We start from the raw sequence: 21040 nt of genomic DNA on the forward strand, positions 1-21040 counted from the left end.
GCGATCAGAATTTGAAAAACAAAAACAAAAAGCCAGAATCTGTAACTATTTCATATCAGAGAAAGCAAGTTTGTTGACAAGTCCCACAGGGAAGTGTTGTCAATATATTTGTTGTGCTTCTGAGTTCTGAAGAAAGCACACACTAATCTGAGCTGAGGCACAGCACACCTCTGCTTTAACTGACACTGCATTTCTAAGTGACTGCCTTTCTCCATAACTGATAACTAAAACCAAATATTTAATGTTTTCAAAATATTGACCCAAATTCTAATTCTTAGAACTTAGGTAATTCACCTCTCATTCAACAAATGTCTTATTTCTAGAGAAGAAATCAACCACAAAGCAAAATAATCAATTTCCCAGCTTAGGGTTTTAAAATGAGGAAGAGGGATATACAACCTCAATTTATAAAAATTTACAAACCAACAAACCAAGACATGCTTAGGTAGTCCCTCCCTCAAAGTACTTCTAGTTTATGCAGGGGATACTAAAAATGTGAGACAATATCTTGCCTTATTAAGGAGCTGACTATACAGAAGGAATATACCACATAGCTTACTCACATGAAAAAATTAGTCATATACCACCTATCAATATGAAATCAATATTACCTTATAGAAATACCAAATAAAAGTGCCACAGTAAGCTCACATATTCACTATCAGTGCTACAAACCTCAGTTTCATCTCAGTTCCCTCCTATCTCCTTTCCAAAAAAAAAGAAAGAAAAAAAGAAAGAAAGAAAAAGAAAATGAAATTTAACAGTGCACAATGAAACTACTTTGGTTTAGAACAAACTCCGCTATGAATCTTTAGGTCCAATGAGTCCAACAATCTAAATTATTTGTTTCAAGAGCAAACAGATACTGTGTGACGCATGGGTAAGATTTTACTACTCCAGATTATACATCACATATGATGGTTCCGTTTCACTTAGGACTACTGAGGACAAATAGGCCCAGCTTTGAGGTTTCTCTGAAGTCCACGAATATCTGCAATCTGCTCCATATATTCTCTTTGGAGCTCAAAGGTTACTTACTCTCCCACAAAGCACAGTGTCTAAATGAGCTTGAACCACATTCCAGATGTAACTGGAAAAAACGGACATTTACAATTTATAAGGTATACTCCCATTATGCAGGCTAAGAAAACAAAACATATCATGGCCTTGTGGCTTTGTTCCTAGTTCAAGGGCATATCTTGAAGGCCAGATAGATGAAATATACCAGTCTTCCTATTTCAATTGCTGGCAAATTGAACTACCACACTAGTAATTCAGATTACTGCATCCTAGAACAAAGCACTTTTACAGAAATCACTTCATTGTACTTTTATACTGAGGTTTTGCAGCTTCCCTTTAACACCCTCCTCGGCATTAAAGAGGCAGCCTGGAGTAAGGAAGTGCTGCAGAGCAGCTCAGGAGTCAGGCATTGCTCTGTGTGTCCTCAGGCAAGAAAGACACTGGCTAGGCCTCAGTTTCCTTAACTAATCTAATGTGAAAATAAAAGCACTTGCCTACTTAAGTGACTGAGGAATCAAAGGGGTAATCCAATTAAAGGCACTGTGCCCGGCGTACAGCCGTGTCCAATTTAGCTATTAAATCATTTTATTCCTAATTAGTTTAAGGGTGCAGGCATTGAAATCACTTACACCTGAGCTCAAATCTCAGCTCTATATTATTGAGCTGTTAGGTAGTATTAACTAAATTTCTTAGATCAAGGTATCTTAATTTAAGGTTTTATGCCATGGATCTCTTCGGCAGTTAACTTTCAGTAGTGGTCAGCAAAAATAAAGATGTAAGTTTAATTTCTCATCCAAGTTTTTCTACTACTTGACCCCAAGAGTCCCTTTCCTAGAATAATCAAGAAAATGGGGGCAGAGATTAAACCTGAGTTGAGAGGATTAAATATACAGAGCAGGCAGCACACAGGAGGTGATCTCTGTAGAGTTCTTTTATTACTGCCTGGAAAGTTCTATGTCTTAGGGAAAAATTTCAAAGTCTCATCTAGCTAGCCCAAACATCAACATCAAAGCATCTATTTCAGTGATCCTTCTGGGTCTTCAGAAATGAAATGTGGTTAGCCCTCTAAGATATCCCCGAATCACTACACTACGGATATCAACTTGAAGAGTTCTCCTATTATGTTAAATGTGACACCAAACTGCTTTCTAGTAAAACAAAGTTTTTTTTTAAATGTATATATAACTCCTAAGTTTCTCTTAATGCTAATTGCTGTCACAACTAAAATGAAATCACACAAGAGTTTGACTCATAATAATCACAGGTGCCTTGTCATTAGTCTTTAATATTAATTACAAAATAAGAAACAAACCACGGAAAGTCAGACTGAGGTTCTCACAACAGTGCAGTGACACCAACTGCAGTTCATTATCCTCTTCCCTTCACCAACCCCGTACATTCTGGTCTCTGCCTACTCAGCAGAGTCAAGCTGTGCCGTTTTATGTGAAATCGTACATTTTAGCAGTAAAATTTTCAATCACTCACCAGGCAAACTCTCAAACACCCTCTCGAAGGTGAATTGTTTTTTGTTTTTTGTTTTTAAATATTAATTGGCTTATAAAATTTTTTTAAGACACTACACTACACACACACACACACACACACACACACACACACACACCAAGAGAACCAAAAGGAGGTGCACAAAGAAATGAAAATTTGAGCAAAGGCAGACAAGTTAAATCAACTTAATTTTTCTGAAATTATTTTTGAAAGACAGAAATTTAACTTTAATCCTAACTTTAACTCAATCTCTGCTCTACTCTGCAGAAACTGTCTGTGTGTTCGCCAAACTGTTTTTTATCTGACAGTAAATAATGAACCACAGCATCAGGAATGATGAGAAGGCAATGACAAAGCTGCTTCCTGCCCGTCTTCTTCGCAGCACCCCAACCCTCTCCCTCTACCCGCCCCCCCCCCCGCAACCTTCAATTCCCCTAGCCATTAACATATTTTAAAAGTTTCCCTCCGTGCCTGGCTCACCTTGACTGGGCTGCCATAATTCAGTTTATACAGCTCAGAGTCTTCTGTCCATTAGAGCCTTCCAGCCGCGGCCCTTCTGCCAGCGTCGCGCTCACCATTTGCCGGGGCCGAGCGGGGACGGTTCCCCAGCGCGACTCCCGAAGGTTGCGGGTCTACCTGCTCCCGAGCTCGGGCGTCCTCAGCGCAGCCTCGGGCTCCGACCGTATTGGCTCCGACTAATCCTGATGGACATCCGGGCACCGGGGCCTCTGCAGGCGAACTACACTTTGGACCGGCCGGGAACCGTCGCGTCCGAATTCAGAGCGAGTGAGATCCCGCAGGGCGATTTCGGAGAAGGGAAACGAAAGGGGCCCGCGCCCAAAGCCCACCGGCGCACAGCTCCCACCAAACGGCGCCAGACCTCGGGTCAGCGTTGGAAGGGAAAGGAAATCGCGTTTTGGCTCACTTAAAGTTGTCCGAGTTCGCCCGAATACCCCCCGTCAAGAAAGTTCTGGTGGTACGGTCCGCCTCCTTAAATGGGCACGGCGCTCGGCCGGTCCGAGTCCGAGGCTGCGCCCCGCGGGCGGGGGTGCCGGGCGCGCAGCGCGGTCGACGACGCGGCCCAGCTCGGGCGTTTGCGGCCGAGCCCCGCCTGCAGGCTGCCGGCTCGTGCTCTCTTGCCAGGTTTTAGCAATGCACAAACACACCGCCGGAACACCCGGTACCCGGCCGCTCGGAACTCCGGCTCCAACGGGAATACTGTTGAATATTGGGCCCCAAGAGGCTGCAGTGAGTAACGAACAAAACCACAGCAGTGAACCCACGTTCGCTACTTTTGATCATCCCGATGCTTACAGTCAAGAAATGTACAACTAACGCACACTTGTTTTCACTTGTTCGCTTTCAGTTTTGATTTCATTTTACGGTGAGATAAATATTTACAGAACGCCCTCCTCTTTTTTGGACAACATGCAGATTACAAAGGAAACTAATTTAATTTTGTTCTTGAAGTAATTAAGGGATTGGCAAAATTCTCAAAAATCAGAATGCAAACAACAAAGTAAACAGCATAAGATGCACAAAAGAAATCGCGTCCTACTTAAGGGGACAAGAAGGCATTTAAATTTAAACTGTGCCTAAAGCTAAGCAGGAAAAAAACTTCCATGGGTAGAGATAAAGTGAGGTTGTTCTTCTGTGGGGACCAGCAGCACACTGCAGGAGCTGGAAACTCTTAAATGACTGATGAATGAATGTCTAGTCTGTGGACTCCCTACCCTACCTAAAACTGTTACAATGTTGCCCATCTCACAAATAGATACTCCAGACTGTATTACTAAGAAGCCATGTAATACAGACATGTTGACGTCTGGCACAAAAAACACAATGCTGGGAGGGTGAGGGTGGGAGGAAGGGCCAATGCATCTCTATCCTGGTTCTCTAAGTGAGATTAGTGGACTCCTGGGAGTCCCCGTGACCTTCTCAGAGGTCAAAACTATTTTTAGAATGACACAAAGACATGATTTGTTTTTTTCACTGTGCTGACATTTGCACTCGTGGTGCAAAAGCAATTGTGCTGGCGCCTCAGCACTAATAAAGGCAGTGGCAGCAAATGGAACTAGTCACTGCATTCTTCTCCACACTATTAGCAATTTTTTTAAAAAGCCAGTTTCCTTTACAAAAGTTCTTAATGAAACAAGTAGAAGGAATTACTACTTTTATTAAATCTTGGCCCTTGAGTACAGGTCATTTTGATGTTCTTCATGACAAAATGGGAAGTACACATGAAGCACTCAGCTGCTGCAGAGCGAAACGGGTGTCTAGAAGAAAAGCACTTGTGTAATTGAGTTGCAGGCTCAACTAGCTGTTTTTTTTCATGGACTACCATTTTTACTTGAAAGAACAATGGACAAGCTGGTTATTCTGACTTGGGTATTTGGCAGTGATTTTCTCAAAAATTAACAAAGTGGGTCTGTTTCTTCAAGGAAAACAACTGATAGTATTTATGACCAATGATAAAATTTGAGCTTTCAAGCATTTTGGAGAACTTTACATCTGACACTGTGAGTTTGACAGCTTCCCATTACTTAAATACTTTTCCGATGAGATAAGGACAGTAATGAATGTGATTTTAGAAGATCTGCATAACTTAGTGACCAATATTTTCTGAATGGTACAAAATCACCCATGGGTAAAAGATCCATTGAAAGTGCAAGACACCCTTTGCTGCATCTACTGCAAGGATGAAGGCTATTCTCAGTATACTGTTGACATTCCAAAAAAATGTGGACATCACTCTGAAGGGACAGAAAATTATTGTGAAAGGCCCCAGAGGCACCCTGAGGAAGTCACATCAATGTAGAGCTCAGTCTCCTTGAAAGAAAAAGAGGCTCCGGGTTGACAAGTGGTGGGGAAATAGAAAGGAACTGGCTACTGTTCACACTATCTGCAGTCATGTACCGAACATGATCAGGGATGTTACACTGGGCTTCCGTTACAAGATGAGGTTTGTGTATGCTCACTTCCTCATCAACATCATTATTCAGGATTTCATCATTATTTGGATATCTTGTTGAAATCCAAAATTTCTTGGGTGAAAAGTACATCCACAAGGTTTGGATGAGATCAGATGTTGCTTATTCAGTATCTCAAACCCAGAAAGATGAGTTAATGCTTGAAGGAAATGACATTGAACTTGTATCAAATTCAGCTGCTTTGATTCAACAAGCCACAACTGTTAAAAACAAGGCTATCAGAAATTTTTTGGATAGTATATTTCTTAGACCACGGATATTTAGAAAATAATGGTAAGAGCTTTTTGATTCAGTATTGGATTATAATCCCTCAGTCATTTTAAGGATCATAGTTGGGCAGCATTTATTTTCACTGGTAAAAGATCTCTACCATACAATAAAACACTGTTGTACACATATATTCTTTTGAAATAGTAGAGTGATAAACCTTCAAGGAAATAAAGTATAAATTCAAGAAAAACTCTACTCCCCAAAATTTTTTGCTTGCCATTTTCTCCCATTTTTCTCTTGCTGTTCTAAATACCAACTATGATCATTTATGCTTTAACAAATTTATATCAGACATATAAGCTGAAACAATGTTTCATAATAGATTTACTCACAAATTGTCCATTTACCACAGGCTAGAAATGTAACTAATGTAAATAATCACTAATATTAAAATTACATTTTTCCTCTGTAAACTATGTCAGCTGTCCTAGCATTATTTAACCCATTTCCTGTTTGCCCCAACTATACTCACTAGCAGTGCTTGTGGCTGCAGAGTTTATCCCAAGATAACTTGCAGATTACATTCCAAACCTTACCCTCAAAGTTAGCCATACATCTCCCATGCTTTTTAGAGAATTAATCAAAACAGGACTGATGCAGTTGGGACAACTCGTTTGAACAGAAAACAGATGCCAAATGATCTTAAAAAAAGGATTGCAAGGCCAGATTCTGTGGTAAACTTAATGGCACTAAAATGATGTGACAAGAAAGAGGTGATAATGTTTTCAGCATTCCACAATGATACTGTGATTGAAGTAGACAACAGAAATGGAAAGAACACTAAGAAGCCATGTGTCATTGTGGATTATAATGAGAATATGGGTACAGTGGACTCCGCTGATCAGATGCTCACTTCTTATCCAAGTGAGCACTAAAGGTACAAGTTTTGGTATAAGAAATTCTTTTGCCACTTTCTAAACATTACAGTGCTTAACTCCTACATCACGTTCAAGAACGACAATCCTGAGCACACGATCAGCCATGTAAACTTCAGACTGATGCTGAATGAATGAATGCTGGAAAAGCATCACAAGCAACGTCTTTGAGATCGTCTGTGCTCTGATGTCACACCTCTTAGCCTGTCTGGAAGACATTTCCCTAAGAGCATACCACCAACATCAGGGAAACAGAATCCAACTGGTCACTGCAAAGTTTACTGCTCATACAACAATGATGGCAAGAAGATCCAGAGAGAAACATATTTTTGTGCAGAATGTGGTGTTCTGCTTTGTGTTGTTCCGTGCTTTGAAATTTATCACACACACAAAAAAATTATTAAATACTGATCATCACATACATTTCTGTTACATTAGGATTAGAGACAAGTTCTGTTTAGAAATAATTCCAAGAACAGTTTTATATTTTATTTTCACATTGAAAACCAGTCAGATTTCTTTTAGCTTCAAAGCGTATGTTTATGTAAAATTAATACTGGCTGCACTTCTTTTTTCTAAATGGAAAATGGGTTAAATACTATAAAGAAATGAAAGAATACAGCAAATACTTACTCAAAAGAAATATGGAATCAACAGCAGGCCAGGATTACAACTGAGATTCCCTGGGTTCTCAAGACGGTTTGTAATGTAAATTAGCAAGGGTAACATGAAACAGAAGTGGAATTATACTCAATTTGTAATAGATCTAAAAATACTAGAGAAAAGTGCAGGAGAAATTCTGTAACTGAATACTGTCTGTGGCTGAAGAAAATAGTGCAATACAAACATGGGCATTATTATTTCCAAGTGTTTTGAAAACACCATTGTATCCAACCCACAGATGTGTTCGGCAGGGTAAGTGAACAAAAAGACATCTTAACCTTTTGGAGGCACAGAACTCTTTGGCTTTCTGATGAAACTTGAGGATAACGGCCCACGCATACAACATTGGGTTATACTTTGATGTGGTTCATGATCCCCCTACAGCCCACTTAGTGAGGCTCTGTAGACTTCAGGTGAAGAATTCCTGGGCCTTAGAGTATGCTCAAACTGGACCAGCTAACAAACCCAACTTGTCTGACAAATAAGGGGTAAGATCAATTATCAATCTTCACTGCCCTTTTAAAAGCTTAGGACTGTGTTAGCAATTGCCCAGTACAGTGAAGAATGTCTAATGAAAATAGTGGAAAGATGTTACATGACAGTGAAACATCATCTATACAATAAAACAAGTTTCTCTGTTCGCTTCTATATTCTTGAATTCATTAATCCTACAGTGACCACATATGCTAACACCGAAAAAGTAAGGTACACAATTTAATAAATAGGGCAAAATATATAAGGTGAGTGGGACAGACTCTTCTATCTGAAATGGGTTCTTGAATCATGAGAATACCTTTTTATTAGCTCTCTCCATTAATGAGCTTTATAGATGACTTGCACACATGTAATGTGTGCCAATCTCCTACTGCTGTCACAGCTGAACTTCCTAAATGAAGAGTAGTCTGCTTCCTTTGTGATGCCAGTGATCACCTTCCCTGAAACGCTCCTCTGTGAACTTTTAAGATACTACTCTATTTGGGAGGCAACTCATTTTATTTCATAATTCTTTCTGCTCCCACATCCAGGATCCAATAGAAAACACTAGAAAACTTTGCTTGCTTCTTAGTCTAAATGCTGTCTTGGACAAACAGTATTATCAGTGACTCTCCAAAAATGTCACTCCAGCCCAAATCTCTCTCCACAACTCTAAATCTGTTCTTTCCAGCTGCTCCCACTTTTACTTGGGAGGTTGTCTATAATGGATCATTCTTTTCATAAAAAGTGTATCACACCAGAGATGATGAGAGACACCTACCATTCAGCCTGCATTACTGCTTGGATGCACAAAGAGTGGTTTTCATATAGAAGAAGGAGAGTGGATCTTCACTAAAGACAGGATGGGAAAGAAGCTGAGGGAGGGTGCACATTTAGTTGGTTCCATTCTTGGGAATAAAGGCAGAAGGCAGAAGGCAGAATTCAAAGTTATATTCCAATTAGCAGAACAGGAGGGACTTGGGTAACATAAAACTTTAAAAATTCCTTTTCTCTATAATGTGTCTTTTAACTGTTTAATGACCAGCAATTAACCCCCTGAGATTAAATCTGCTTCCTTAAGTTTTAGACTAGCAAAACCCAGTAAGTACCACAATAATGAGTATGCAGGGAGTATGCAGTAGAGAGGCCTTTAAAAAGGAAAGGCAGGTAGGTGAGAGAAAGAGACATCATCAGCCTGAGAAATGGCCCCAGGCCAGGTGGTGACCCCCAGCAACTCAAACTCAACAGGGTCAGAATTAACCTGACTGGCCCCAAGTTTAACCCACTTCTCTCCCCTTGGTTGCCTGGTTACCCACCAATTACCCAAACTAAAGATCAGCCACTCACTCTTTTTCCTGGCTCTCTCCACATGTAATCACCACCAAAATTCCAGAGGTCTCTTGAAATAGTAAAAGAGCAGGAGTGTGGAGAGTTTCACTTTAAATTTTTTTGAATTTATACAACTAATGTCTAATTACTTTTTCTCCCCCTGGATTGAATATGCTTTCACCCTCCTGTTTTACAAAAATATTTAATGACATGGAAAGATACAGTATAAAATAAGGCTTTTTTAAAAAGCCGTTGCATTTTGGTATGATTTCACTTTATCAAAATTGAATCAAATAAAAGATTAACAGAGCCTCTGTTTCAAAATGCTAGCTGTAGATATTCTTGGATAGAAGGATCAGGTGACTTATCCTATTTAGGGCTTTCAAAAATTTTTAAATATTATAAAATGAACACATACCTGCTTTTACAGTGACATACAAAAAGGAAAATCGCAACTATTGTAAAAAATGAACTACAGTCATGTGCTGCTTAACGACAGAGAAATATTCTGAGAAATGTCTTTAGGCAATTTCATCCTAGAACAACAAAGAATGCACTTACACAAACCTAGATGATACAGCCTACTATGCACCTTGGCCATATGGTGCAGCCTATTGCTCTTGGACTACACGCCTGTGCAGCATGTGACTGTACAGAACAATACAAGATTAAATCAAGCACAACAGAAAAAGCTGCAATCCAGAGACACAGTGAACACAAGTTGTATGAGGCTGTTCTTGGCATAACTTGGCATACAGTTTTATAGCACACTTTTTTTATAAGTAGAGTACACTCTAAAATAAAAAGTATATTACAGTAAATATATAAACCAATAACATAGTTGTTTATTATAAAGTATTCTGTACTGTACATAATTGTATGTGCTATACTTTCACATGACTGGCAGCACAATAAGTCTACACCAGCACCACCACAAACACATTAGTAATGCACTGCACAACCACATTTCAATGTCTGTGTCAACAAGGTGATAGGAATTTTTCTGCTCCATTATTATTATGGGACCACTGTGGTTTGTCATTATGCAGCGCATGATTGGATAATAAAATCTTACTTCCAGAAAGAAGACAGAGGTCATCTAATCCATTTCTCCATTCAACAATGTTCTTTCTCTACCTAGACTGGCCTGTTTGCCTATCTCCAGGGACATCTGTTGTCTTACAAAGCAGTCCCTTCCACTGCTGGCAAGTGATGAGCACTGGAAAGTTCTAGGCTCCAGAGAGCTAAAATTGGCTTTCCTGCAGCCCTTGTCCATTGCTTTGACTTCTGCTCTCTTGATTTTAATACAGCATCTAGCTTTCTGATGCTTACTGTTTGATGATGTATCTTGTTCTATCCTTCTCCCTCATAACTATGTTTTTACATTTAAAATGCATGTATCGTTTAAGTTCTACCAACTATCTATTTGTATTCCACTTATCCCTTTGGGATTTTGGATTCCTGTGTTGCTCCTTTTCTGCATTCTTTGCAAATTTTCAGGCCCCACCTTAACTCACACAATCAGAAACTCTATTGGTGGGGTCCAGCAATTAGTTTCAATAAGCCTTCCAGGTAGTTCTGTTATATACTAAAGTTTAGAAACCACTGCTCTAGGGCTAACGTCCTTATTGTACCAATTCACACCCGGCACTTCTATCTTCTAATTCTTTTTTGAAATAAAAAATAATTATAAAATCTTCCATTCTTTCTAGAACCCCCTACCATTTTCTTATTTCAGGTTTTTCACGTATCATCATGCTTTTTCAATAGCTTAATAAGAATGATTTCTCTTGCTAATGCTCTCTCCCCTCGCAGGCTTCAACACTACTGCCAGAATATAGACTGTCACTTCTAAAACACACATCAGATGTTATTCTCTTACTCTTAGAAAGATACTTCTCTCCTGCCACCACCTTTGCACAGAATATTTTCTCTTTGATGGAATGTCTTTTCCCCTCTTCTCCAGCTGGAGACCCCTGACCATTATTCAACCGCCAACCAATGGCAGCTCTTCTCAGAAGCTTCAAGCTCATGGTAGTAGAGTGAAGGTTAGATGGTATTAAGGGAGTGTTTGTTTTTTTAGACAGGAAAGCAGCCAAAAGATAATGCAGCTCAAAAGATAATTACTGATACAGAGAACTGTGAAGAACTCTGCTAGAGAAGCAGTTGGCAAGATTTCATCCTACACGGGAATTCAAAAGAGAGATCTGCCCCAAACCAGCACAATCTAAGGAGTTCTCTCATTATGTAATTAATAGACTCTGACCTGAGTCCAAAAATGAAGCAAGTAGAGATCAGAGATCAGTGGACTATTTTCAACACTTCAAGAAGTCCAAAGAAATCACGGATTTGTCCAAGGAAAGTGTGTGAAGGGCTGCTTTGGGCCTCTCTGGAGCTTCTGCCAACTCGGTGTGGTAACACCAGTTAGCTCATGCTGATCAGGAAGTCTGACAACTGCCTGTGGTTTAATTGATTTTAAAATAGTAAAACAAAGTTGTTTAAATGTAGTTTGTTTAGTACAGGGATTCTTTCAAAACACAGGGTCTAAAGAAGAAGGGAAAAATAATAGAAAACAATAATAATTTAAAACATACACACATCACTTTGAAGACAGGCACTTCCCCATGGATGTGAACTAATGGAAACAATTCAGATCCTTCCAACTGTGCAGTGGGGTTCAGAACCTTGCCTACTCAGGAGCATCACCTGGGGAGGTTTGTAATTCCTGACACTCAAGCCACATCCTGGGCCTATTAATCTCTGGGGGTGGGACTCATGCAGCAGCATTTTAAAAATGTCATCCAATGATTTTAATGTGCAGTCAAGTTGGAGAACCTCTGTTTTCAACTACTCCACCTTGCTACTCCAAGTGAGAGCTGCAGAGCAGCAGCAGCCAGCCTCCATGGGAGACCTGTTAGAAATGCAGAATCTCAGGTTCCGCTCTAGAGCTACAACATCAGAACCAGCATTTTGACAAAATTCCTAAGTGATTCATATGCCCATTAAAGTCTGAGAAGTACTGCATTATAAAATACAGAAGACTTAAGAATTCCTTATACTCTCAAAGACAAGTGACCAATATTCTCTCCCATATTCAGTCTAAATCATTAATATCTAAACGATGTTTTGGTACAGTCCTCTATGTGTTGGGGGCTTTTTCTTTCCCTTTGAGCTATCCCCCATATCTTCCAACACATAAGAAACGGGGAAGGATTTAAGAACTGGAAGAGAGGAGATATTTCCCAGCCTTTGCAAGAATGCTTTTTCCTTTCGTGGGGGAAAAAAATTACGTGTCTAGAAAGGCACAATGATCAGTAAACTACAGAATATAAGTTACACTAAGATCTTGTTTCCCCACACATAAAAGAGGTTACATCAACTATTAACAGTTTCTGTGATACCCAGTCCTATTCTAAATGTGCTGTTTTTATGTCCAGCGAATGTCTGAGTCCGAACAATTCAAAACATAAATTGGGGTATGAATTTTACATTCCATTGGAGGACTGAGGATTTCCAAAAAATCAGGAGAGTTTTATTTGAGGGTTGTCGTGAGCTCTGCTTCCTATCTAGGTCACAATGCAAAAGATGAAAATGAAATCAAATCAACGTTTGCTAAGCACCTTATATGTCAAAGCCCTGTGCAACCCTACAGAAGAAAATTTTGTTTTCTAAGCATTTACTAACTCAGAGAAAAGGCTACTCCATTTTCTAAATCTTAACTATCTTGAAAATACAACAAATTTACAGAACAAAAGATTAGTTAATGGCCAATTAATCCTTTTCATGATCAATGATCTATATGTTATTGAGCTAATTAAATAATTAGTTTTAAGCATTATGTTTAAGGATTCATTTAAGAAAATTACAGCCATTTTAGTTCACAGAATGTATTGCCCAGTTTGCAGGAAGAAGGGGACTTCCCCAGGTAATCCAATTAGTACTCATCCAATCTGAACTTGGTCAAGGTGAGAACTCTCAGCTGGGAACTCTGCTCCCAGCTGACAGACTTGTTAGTGCCCTTAACACCTCAAAGCTGGCCGGCCTCATCCCTTAAAATGCTTAACAACTGGATAGACCCCTACATTTCCACTTGGAAATTCACAGAAAGGTTACTTTTCCCCAAATATAATATTGTCCCCTCAGTATGCATGCTTGAGATGTTTAGTAACAATACCAAAGCCTAGCAAGCAAGGTGCTGGGAAAAATTTTGTGAGTGATATGAATTGCAAATGTCTACTGAGTACCCACAATATACATGGTCCCGTTCTAAGCGCTTTGCTTGTGTTAAATTAATTCCCACTACAAGCCTTTAAGCCAAGTACAGTACTATTATTCCTGCTTCGTAGATAAGGAAAGAAGCCCAAGGGGTTGGATAATTTTCTTGAAATCATGCAGCTGGTAAGTGGTGGGACTGAGCTATGACCAGAGCCCACGCTCTTTATCTCTAAGCCTTGTAGCCTCTCTGGAGAAGCTGCTACAACCCTCTCGAGAAAACAATCAGAAGACTGCTTCTACAGGCTCTTAGAAAGTCATTTTTCCCACTATCTAGCTAGTTTTCATCACAGCCCTCTCAAATTTGACCCAACTTTTAAGCTTAGCTAGCTGGCTTCTGCAAAAGGCAAACAATGATTCATTATCATGGTTTGGTTTGATTTTCCTAGGCGTGTTTAGGGTTTGAAAGAAATTCAGAATTGGACCAGAGCATCTACTATATTTCAATAACTAAAAATAAGGCTGTAAGAAAAGCAATTTGAAGTAAACATGGCACTCCTGTCCTGGTTTTTTACCTGACGTTTCAGGTACCAGATGCCCACCCCTATCCTTCAGAAAAGATGGAGATAGAAAGTCTGCAGAGCTGCAAGTTCATGTTTTTGAGTCTAAGAAGTAATAGTAACAATTATTGATGGTGGTGCCATCTAGGAGAATCATTTTATGAATAAAGTGGTTTTGGAGTAAGAACTAATTTGCCTGAAACCATTTCAATAACAGCTTCTCTCTCTCTCCTTTAACGAATGTAGAGTTGCTGAGGGCTATATATGTAGGTTATACATTTCCAACGACCTCAACTAAGTGGCTCCCAGCTGAGAGAACAATATAAAATAATGAAACAAAAAGCCACTTTCCACTCAAACAGTTTTCCTAACACTTATACATTTATCCTCAGATTTGAAGCAGGTTCCTGGGAGCCACACCGTGTGGACAGGCTCACACTGCTACGTGCAATCCTTAAGCTCTTTTTGATAAACTTTGATGATGCTCATAGCCAAGACAGCGTTGGCAAATGCCTCCTGAGCCTCCTCACTGGTGGCCAGCAGTGCTGCCCATGGACGGCGTCCTCTCTGCGGACAGTCTGAAACTGTCCCCAGCGGGGCCTGCGGGTTCAAGAAGCCGTGTCATACACACCAGAGCTTGTGTACCCAGCACCCTGAAGACAGACTCCTTGGCCTCGTGTTTTCTTCATACATCTTTGATGTCATCAGTTAACCAAGGCTCTTTGGATACTACCAAAGCAGGGATGCTGGGGGCTCCCGCCGAAGTGGTCCTGTTATCTTTTGCAACGTATGCAGCGTTAAAATACTAAATCTTATTACTATTCAACAATGATGACTGTCTCTGGTTTCCACATGGGTATTAGTTACTACCTCTTGAGGAATGAGGACTGCCACACAGAGGGGCTGGCACACAGCCAAGACTGACACAGCCCAGTCTATAAGCTGTTTGTTGTTAAGCCCCTTGCAGACTCCTACTCAAGGTTTAGAACTGCTGTGTTCAGAACCTGCTCAAGAGGAGGCAAATGGCCAGAAAAAGAGCAAAAGCAGCTTCCTGGGGTTAATCAGGCCCTTTGGCCTGAGCCCGGGAGTTCCTACCCCCACAGGTAAACTGATAAAGCCTTATCCACAAGCAACACCACTGCTTGCACACAAAAAATACCAAGAGGGAGTGGTTATTACATAAGGAGCAGAGAGAAAACAGAAAAGACATCTAATCCTCTTCCATATTTTATAGGTAAGAAATTCAAGTAGCAGGGTTTCAAGTGAAGATTTTAAAAAATCATAATACTATTATCCTGCCTAAAATTTTCCCTTTAGTATTAATATAATATTAACTAAGTATTAATTAATTAACTAGTTAATATTAATGAAATGTTCCTTTAATAGCCTCAAATATCCAATTAGTCTTCAAATTTAATTGGTGTGCTCAGATCCAAACAGGAGCCTTTCATTATAGGGTGGATATGTCTCCCAGGTTTTTAATAATCTATATATTTTCTTCTTGAGATTTACTAGGGGAAAAAAAGGTGATTTTTTCACATGATATCACTTATATGTGGGATATAAGCCTAAAAGCAACAAATGAACAGGACAGAGACTCATGGACATAAACAATGGACTAGTGTTTTACCAGAGAGTAGGGGGTGTGGGAGGAAGGAAGAGGTGGACAGGGTAAAGGGGGTCAAATATAGGGGAGTAGGGGGAGGGTGAAGTGGGTAAAGGGGATCAAATATATGGTAGCTAACGGACTGGATTCTGGGTGGTAGTCACACAACAGAATATACAAATGTCAAATTATAATGTACACCCAAAAATTATAGAATTGTATTAACCAATGTTATTCCAATAAACTTAAAATAAAAAATAATAAATAAATAAATACCAATGGGAAATGATTAGCAAAAAAAAGATGATTTTCTGTAGAGTTCTACATTATGTATTTTGCTCATAACACCAAGGAAGTGTCCTTTAACATGTTCCTCAGTCCAGTGTATTTCCTATAAACTGGTTAGATCAGATTTCTCTCCAAACTTTTGGAAAGACTGTTTCATAGGTGGTTTGTCTATATCCCATTGATTCATACCAGGATGCATAATAATTATCTCTTTTTTTAAAAAAAAACCTTAACATTAAGTAATGGATCATGTATTATCAGCCACCCTAAACCATCCCATTAAAGTTTCTCACCATCTTTTAACCTAATGACATTATCAGCTACTGGTAATCACTGACGATTCACTTTAAGAACACAAGTATAGGAATAATATTCTGATGCTATCGCTCTTTTATTTGATAACTTTTCCCTGCAAATAACTTTTCCTCACTAATAGTATGGTTACCCAGTTTGTTCAGGAAACTAGGATAAATGCTTGATTCTTTCTCTTATTTCTCTCTTCTCAAATTATGAGTCAGTTCCCTACCATTTTCTGAAGGTGACTAAATGATTTTGTTGTTTTAGTATTTTAAATCCATAGTTTAAATACATTTGATATGTTTTAATCCACTACAGTTTTTATTCTTTTATTCTTTTTATTCATTGATTGACCTTTGGCTACTGGAGTCTTTTTGCTATCTCTCCAGAAGTCTTAGACAGGCTTTGCTTTTCTGATAATAATGAGAAATTCTAGGCTCATCTTGTACATTTCCAGATCCAGACCCAGACTCAGTCTTCCCTCCAAGAGCCCTGGTTCCTTTCAGCGGGAATGTATGTACAATCCACACTGAGTGGGGGCTGGGAGCCACCCTGTTGCTAGGCTGGCCATTTTTGTGTTTTTTTATCCAGGAGACAGAAGAGAAAATGTAATTTAAGAAAATATAATAGACATCATTAATTTCCATTGATATTTCCAATTAAATTTAGAATTCAGTGTCTTAAACTCTTTGTATCTTTTTTCTCTTACACTAAAAACCTTATTTCCCAACAAGTACAATAATATCTGTATCATTATTAAACATGTTTGCTGAGAACAGTTTAAGGTTTGCCATTAAAGTCACATAACATACAGGACCCTAAGAAGGAAACTTTACAAAATAATCTTAATAGTAGATGGGGAAATTTACAATTGTTCCATGTTTTTTAAATTTTCAAAACTCTAAAAACTTTTAAGTTATAAATCTATAGGTTTATAGGGAAATAACATATATAACTCTTACACATATACATAACACAAGTTATATATAAATAACAACAACAGTTATCTGTTTATAGGAAAACAAAAACAGTAAAACTAATATTTACTTAATATGCTGTGATTTAAAACATTAGATACATTAAGAAATAAAGTGTTTATTTCGGTGTTATAAATCTTCTTAAAAGTTCTTCCAACAGTGCTTTCCTCCTTCTTGTCACATAACTTATGACACAAAGCGAACATCTTTTCAATGCCTTGGCAAACTGTCATACTCCATTCTAAGTATGGATCGCTTCAACATTTTACCCTTTCCTCTTTCGATGTGGGGAAATATCTCCTAGAGTTCCTCTGATGTGAGTGTTTTTGAGGTGCCACTTCCTCCGAGACATCTTCATCCTTTTCATCACAACCACTCTATTTACGTCAGTAAGTTCACCCCCTCTCTGTTCCTCTGGCTGCACATTCCCACAGTCAGCTGTTTCTTCTATAACTTCATTTATGCTCTATTAGAATGTCACTTCCAGCACTGTGACTTTTTGTTTCTTTCCTGCACTTTGATCTTTGTGGGCCAATTCTCTCTTTTGATTATCCATTTATGCGAAATGTCACATGGGTTCACTACTGGGAGACAAGGAGGCAACACAGCTACATGCTTTGCTGTCTTTGCTAAATGACCAACTCAGTGACCAATCATCACCAACAGGCTTTAAAGAAGTGACATGATTTGTCATTGATCATGATACCATCTGTTTTTTATATACTGATTTGTGAAGTAATGAGCTAGCAGCAAAGTTTATACCTCATGAAATGGCTGTGCTAACTGAAATTTGAACCATTGTGTTGGGGAGCTGTTGTTATTTAAACCATGATAATAACTTAAATTTGTGGGTATTGGAACTGTGCAAAGCAAGGACTGACTGTAATTCCTTTTGGTAAATATAAACCACCAACTTGAGAAACTATTAAATTCATTTGTTCACTGTTGCTTTCAATTTTTAAGGAACAGTCCCCCTGCCAATTTTGATTTAATTTTGTCTTATAATTATGTATAACATTTAGTAGTTCCAAAGTGAGCCACAAAGCAAAGTATATTCAGGACTAGTTTTCATTTGTATCTCTCTTATTATGCATGATTGAGCATCTTTTCTTAGTAAAGGGACATTTAAAAATATATAACTGCTTTGACAGGTTTGATATTTTAGAATGTAGCTAGCAGTTTTCAGATAAACCTTTCACAAACATAAAAGAACTGTTAAACACATTCCTTAAAGGTCTGAGTAATTTAAATGCCCCCCTCCCCCGCACAGGCTTTATTCATATCAGTTCATCTAATCTACACATATTTGAGAGTTTGGGGTGCACCAGAACCTGCCCCTGATGTGCTAACAGGGGCAGGACAAAAGGGTGTGGGAATGCCAAGTGTTCAGCTGGGATCACAGTAGTTTGAAGATCACTGGAGTTGAGAGTATCTGAGGCAAATTTTCAATAAGGAACAGTTCATTGGGAAGAAAGAGAAAGGGTTTCCTGGCCTTTAGAGATGTTCTAAGCAAAGAATTAGAAATGGTACTACAGAACAGTCTGCCTTTTTGAAAAAAAGGAAGGAAGGAAGGAGGACGGGAGGGAGGGAAAGAAGGAAGGAAAGAGAAAGAAAGAAAAAGAAAGAAAGAAAGAAAGAAAGAAAGAAAGAAAGAAAGGAAGGGGAAGGAAGGGGAGGGGAGGGGAGGGAAGGGGAGGGAGAAAAGAAAAGAAAGGAAAAGAAAAGAAAAGAAAGAAGGAAGAAGGGAGAGAGAGACACACACAGAGAGAGACGGACGGACGGACAGACAGACAGACAGACGGTTGGGTAGGCTACAGATGCCAGAGAGGTCTGGTGAAAATAGCTAACACAGATACAACCAAAAGTTTAAAACTACAGCTGTAATAAAAATCTGCAACTGGGAACCCCTAATCAAACATAACATCCCCCACTGATTATGGAGTACAGCCAAGAACAAAGAGCCCGGCAAGACATTTTGTCCAAGGACAAGGATATATCTCTTCTCTCATATGGGCAGAATCATTTCTACTTGAAATTAAAATCTGAGAAACAAGCAAGCTTATTACCATGCAGTTTAGTAGACCAATTCTGTCATGATATAAAAATGCAATGTAACAATAAGAAACAGCAATGAGACATCATTAAAAAAATAATTCTGAGATTCTTTGATCGAAGTAATTACACATCTAAACAAAAACCCCAATACAACTAAACCACTTTACAGCTTACTTCTCATTAAACCCATCAGCAGCCATTTACCTTTCCCCTCACACCCACAATTAAGACTGTGAGAGTCCACATAACGCAGGGCAGTGTCCATGGCTGATTCATCTTTGTACCTCCCACGGCACCATGTGCAGTAGGCACTCAGTAAATACGTGGTATATGAAAGAATGAAAGCACCCTCTGACAGCAACATGCCCAGACTTTTCCATGGGAGGATCTCTCTCCTGAATTATAAGTCAGGGCAACTCCCTAGCAAACCTTTCAAATAAATTCAACAAACACTTCTCACGCCCAGTGTGTGCCAGAGTTAGGCACTATTCTTGGCACTGGCACATAAAGATGAGTAACACATAGTCCTTAACACCCTGAGGGAACTCAGTCTTGTGTGAAAAACACAGACTATAAAATATAATGGGACAATGCCACTGCACAGATAAAATGAAGTAGGTACCCAGGTGAAGGAACAGGAATTATGCAGGGGATGAAGGCGAAGGATGAGGTGGGAGAATCCACAAAAGTACAATTTCAGCCCTCTCTTCCCCAACACACATACTCATACTTACTCTAAGATGATATTTGAGAATTAGAAGCATCTACAAAGCATCTACAAATCAAAGTTTATCTCCACGCCATACAAAGTCCACGACCGCCACCACCTGTAGTTAGTGGGTACCTGCTACGTGCTGGCCACTGTTCTAAACACTTTATAAGTATTGATTTATTTAATCCTTACAATAACCTGATGAGGCTGGTGCTATTATCATCTCAGTCCTTTGTCACATCCCTCTATCATTGAATTTATCGCTGTATTATAACTATTCATTGGCATTTACATTTCTACACATGGGTCTCCTATACTCACCCTATGATAATTAACTTTTATTAGCTCTACTGTAATTACTTGTCTTTTTCAAAATGTCACCTCTTCAGAGAGGCCAACCCTGACCCGAGTTACTTGCTTTCTCAGATCAAAGGGTTTTGTTTTCTCCCTCACAGTTCTTCTCACAGATCAATTTTTAAAACTTGATTTCTGTCTCCCCACTAGAACATATGCTTTATGGGGGCAGGAAGCAAAACTGTTTTGTCGCCATATTTTCAACACCTAACCCTAGTACACAGAAATATTAATATAATAAATATTTGTATAACTGCCTCTTTATATTATTAGCTCCTTGAAAAAAGTCTATCTTAATGTTTTATATCCCCAACATATAGTGCATGGGAAGACCTCAATAAATGTTTGTTGAACTGAAATCAAATAAAGGTTAAGGTGGTATAAATAGGATTTCCCCAGGAAAAGTAGTGTTGAAACACTATTCTAGGCATGGGGCCAATATGGTCAGAAACAGGCACAAAAAGACGTGGCTTTGGGAGGAAAACAGTAAAAATTTGTGTGGCACTACAAGGTGCCCAAGAGAGAAGCAGGGAATGCTCTAAAGCAGGGGTCCCCAACCCCGGCCTTGTACTATACTGGTCTGTGACCTGTTAGGAATCAAGCCACACGGTAGGAGGTGAGCAGCAGGCAAGCCCATGAAACTTCATCTGTATTTTTAGCTGCTCCCCAGGGGCTAGCATCACCATCTCAGCTCCACCTCAGATCATCAGGCATTAGATTCTCATAGGAGCACAGGTCCCTGTTGCCAAAAAGGTTGGGAACCAGCTGCTCTAACGGATATGTCAATAAAGTGTTAACAGGATTATAGAAGATAGTGATGTGTCCTGCATAAAACCTTTCTGGTGAGAACTGTGG

The 21040-nt window shown here is 39.2% G+C and overlaps 1 protein-coding gene across 4 annotated transcripts in view; it reads right to left on the reverse strand.

The window, feature by feature from the left end:
- Positions 1-21040, reverse strand: part of AFF1 (AF4/FMR2 family member 1) — a 163950-nt gene that overhangs the window by 109568 nt on the left and 33342 nt on the right. Inside the window, exon 1 of one of the 4 annotated variants that reach the window (XM_011356324.2) lies at positions 3004-3542. The exons of the other annotated variants lie outside the window; for them this stretch is intronic. Within the exon in view, the coding sequence (XP_011354626.1) occupies positions 3004-3020 (17 nt within the window). The 5' untranslated portion in view covers positions 3021-3542. Of the gene's footprint in view, positions 1-3003; positions 3543-21040 lie in introns of those variants that run through there. 4 annotated transcript variants of the gene reach the window in all.

The sequence above is a fragment of the Pteropus vampyrus genome, unplaced genomic scaffold, assembly GCF_000151845.1.
Source record: "Pteropus vampyrus isolate Shadow unplaced genomic scaffold, Pvam_2.0 Scaffold25, whole genome shotgun sequence".
Classification (NCBI taxonomy): Eukaryota; Metazoa; Chordata; class Mammalia; order Chiroptera; family Pteropodidae; genus Pteropus; species Pteropus vampyrus.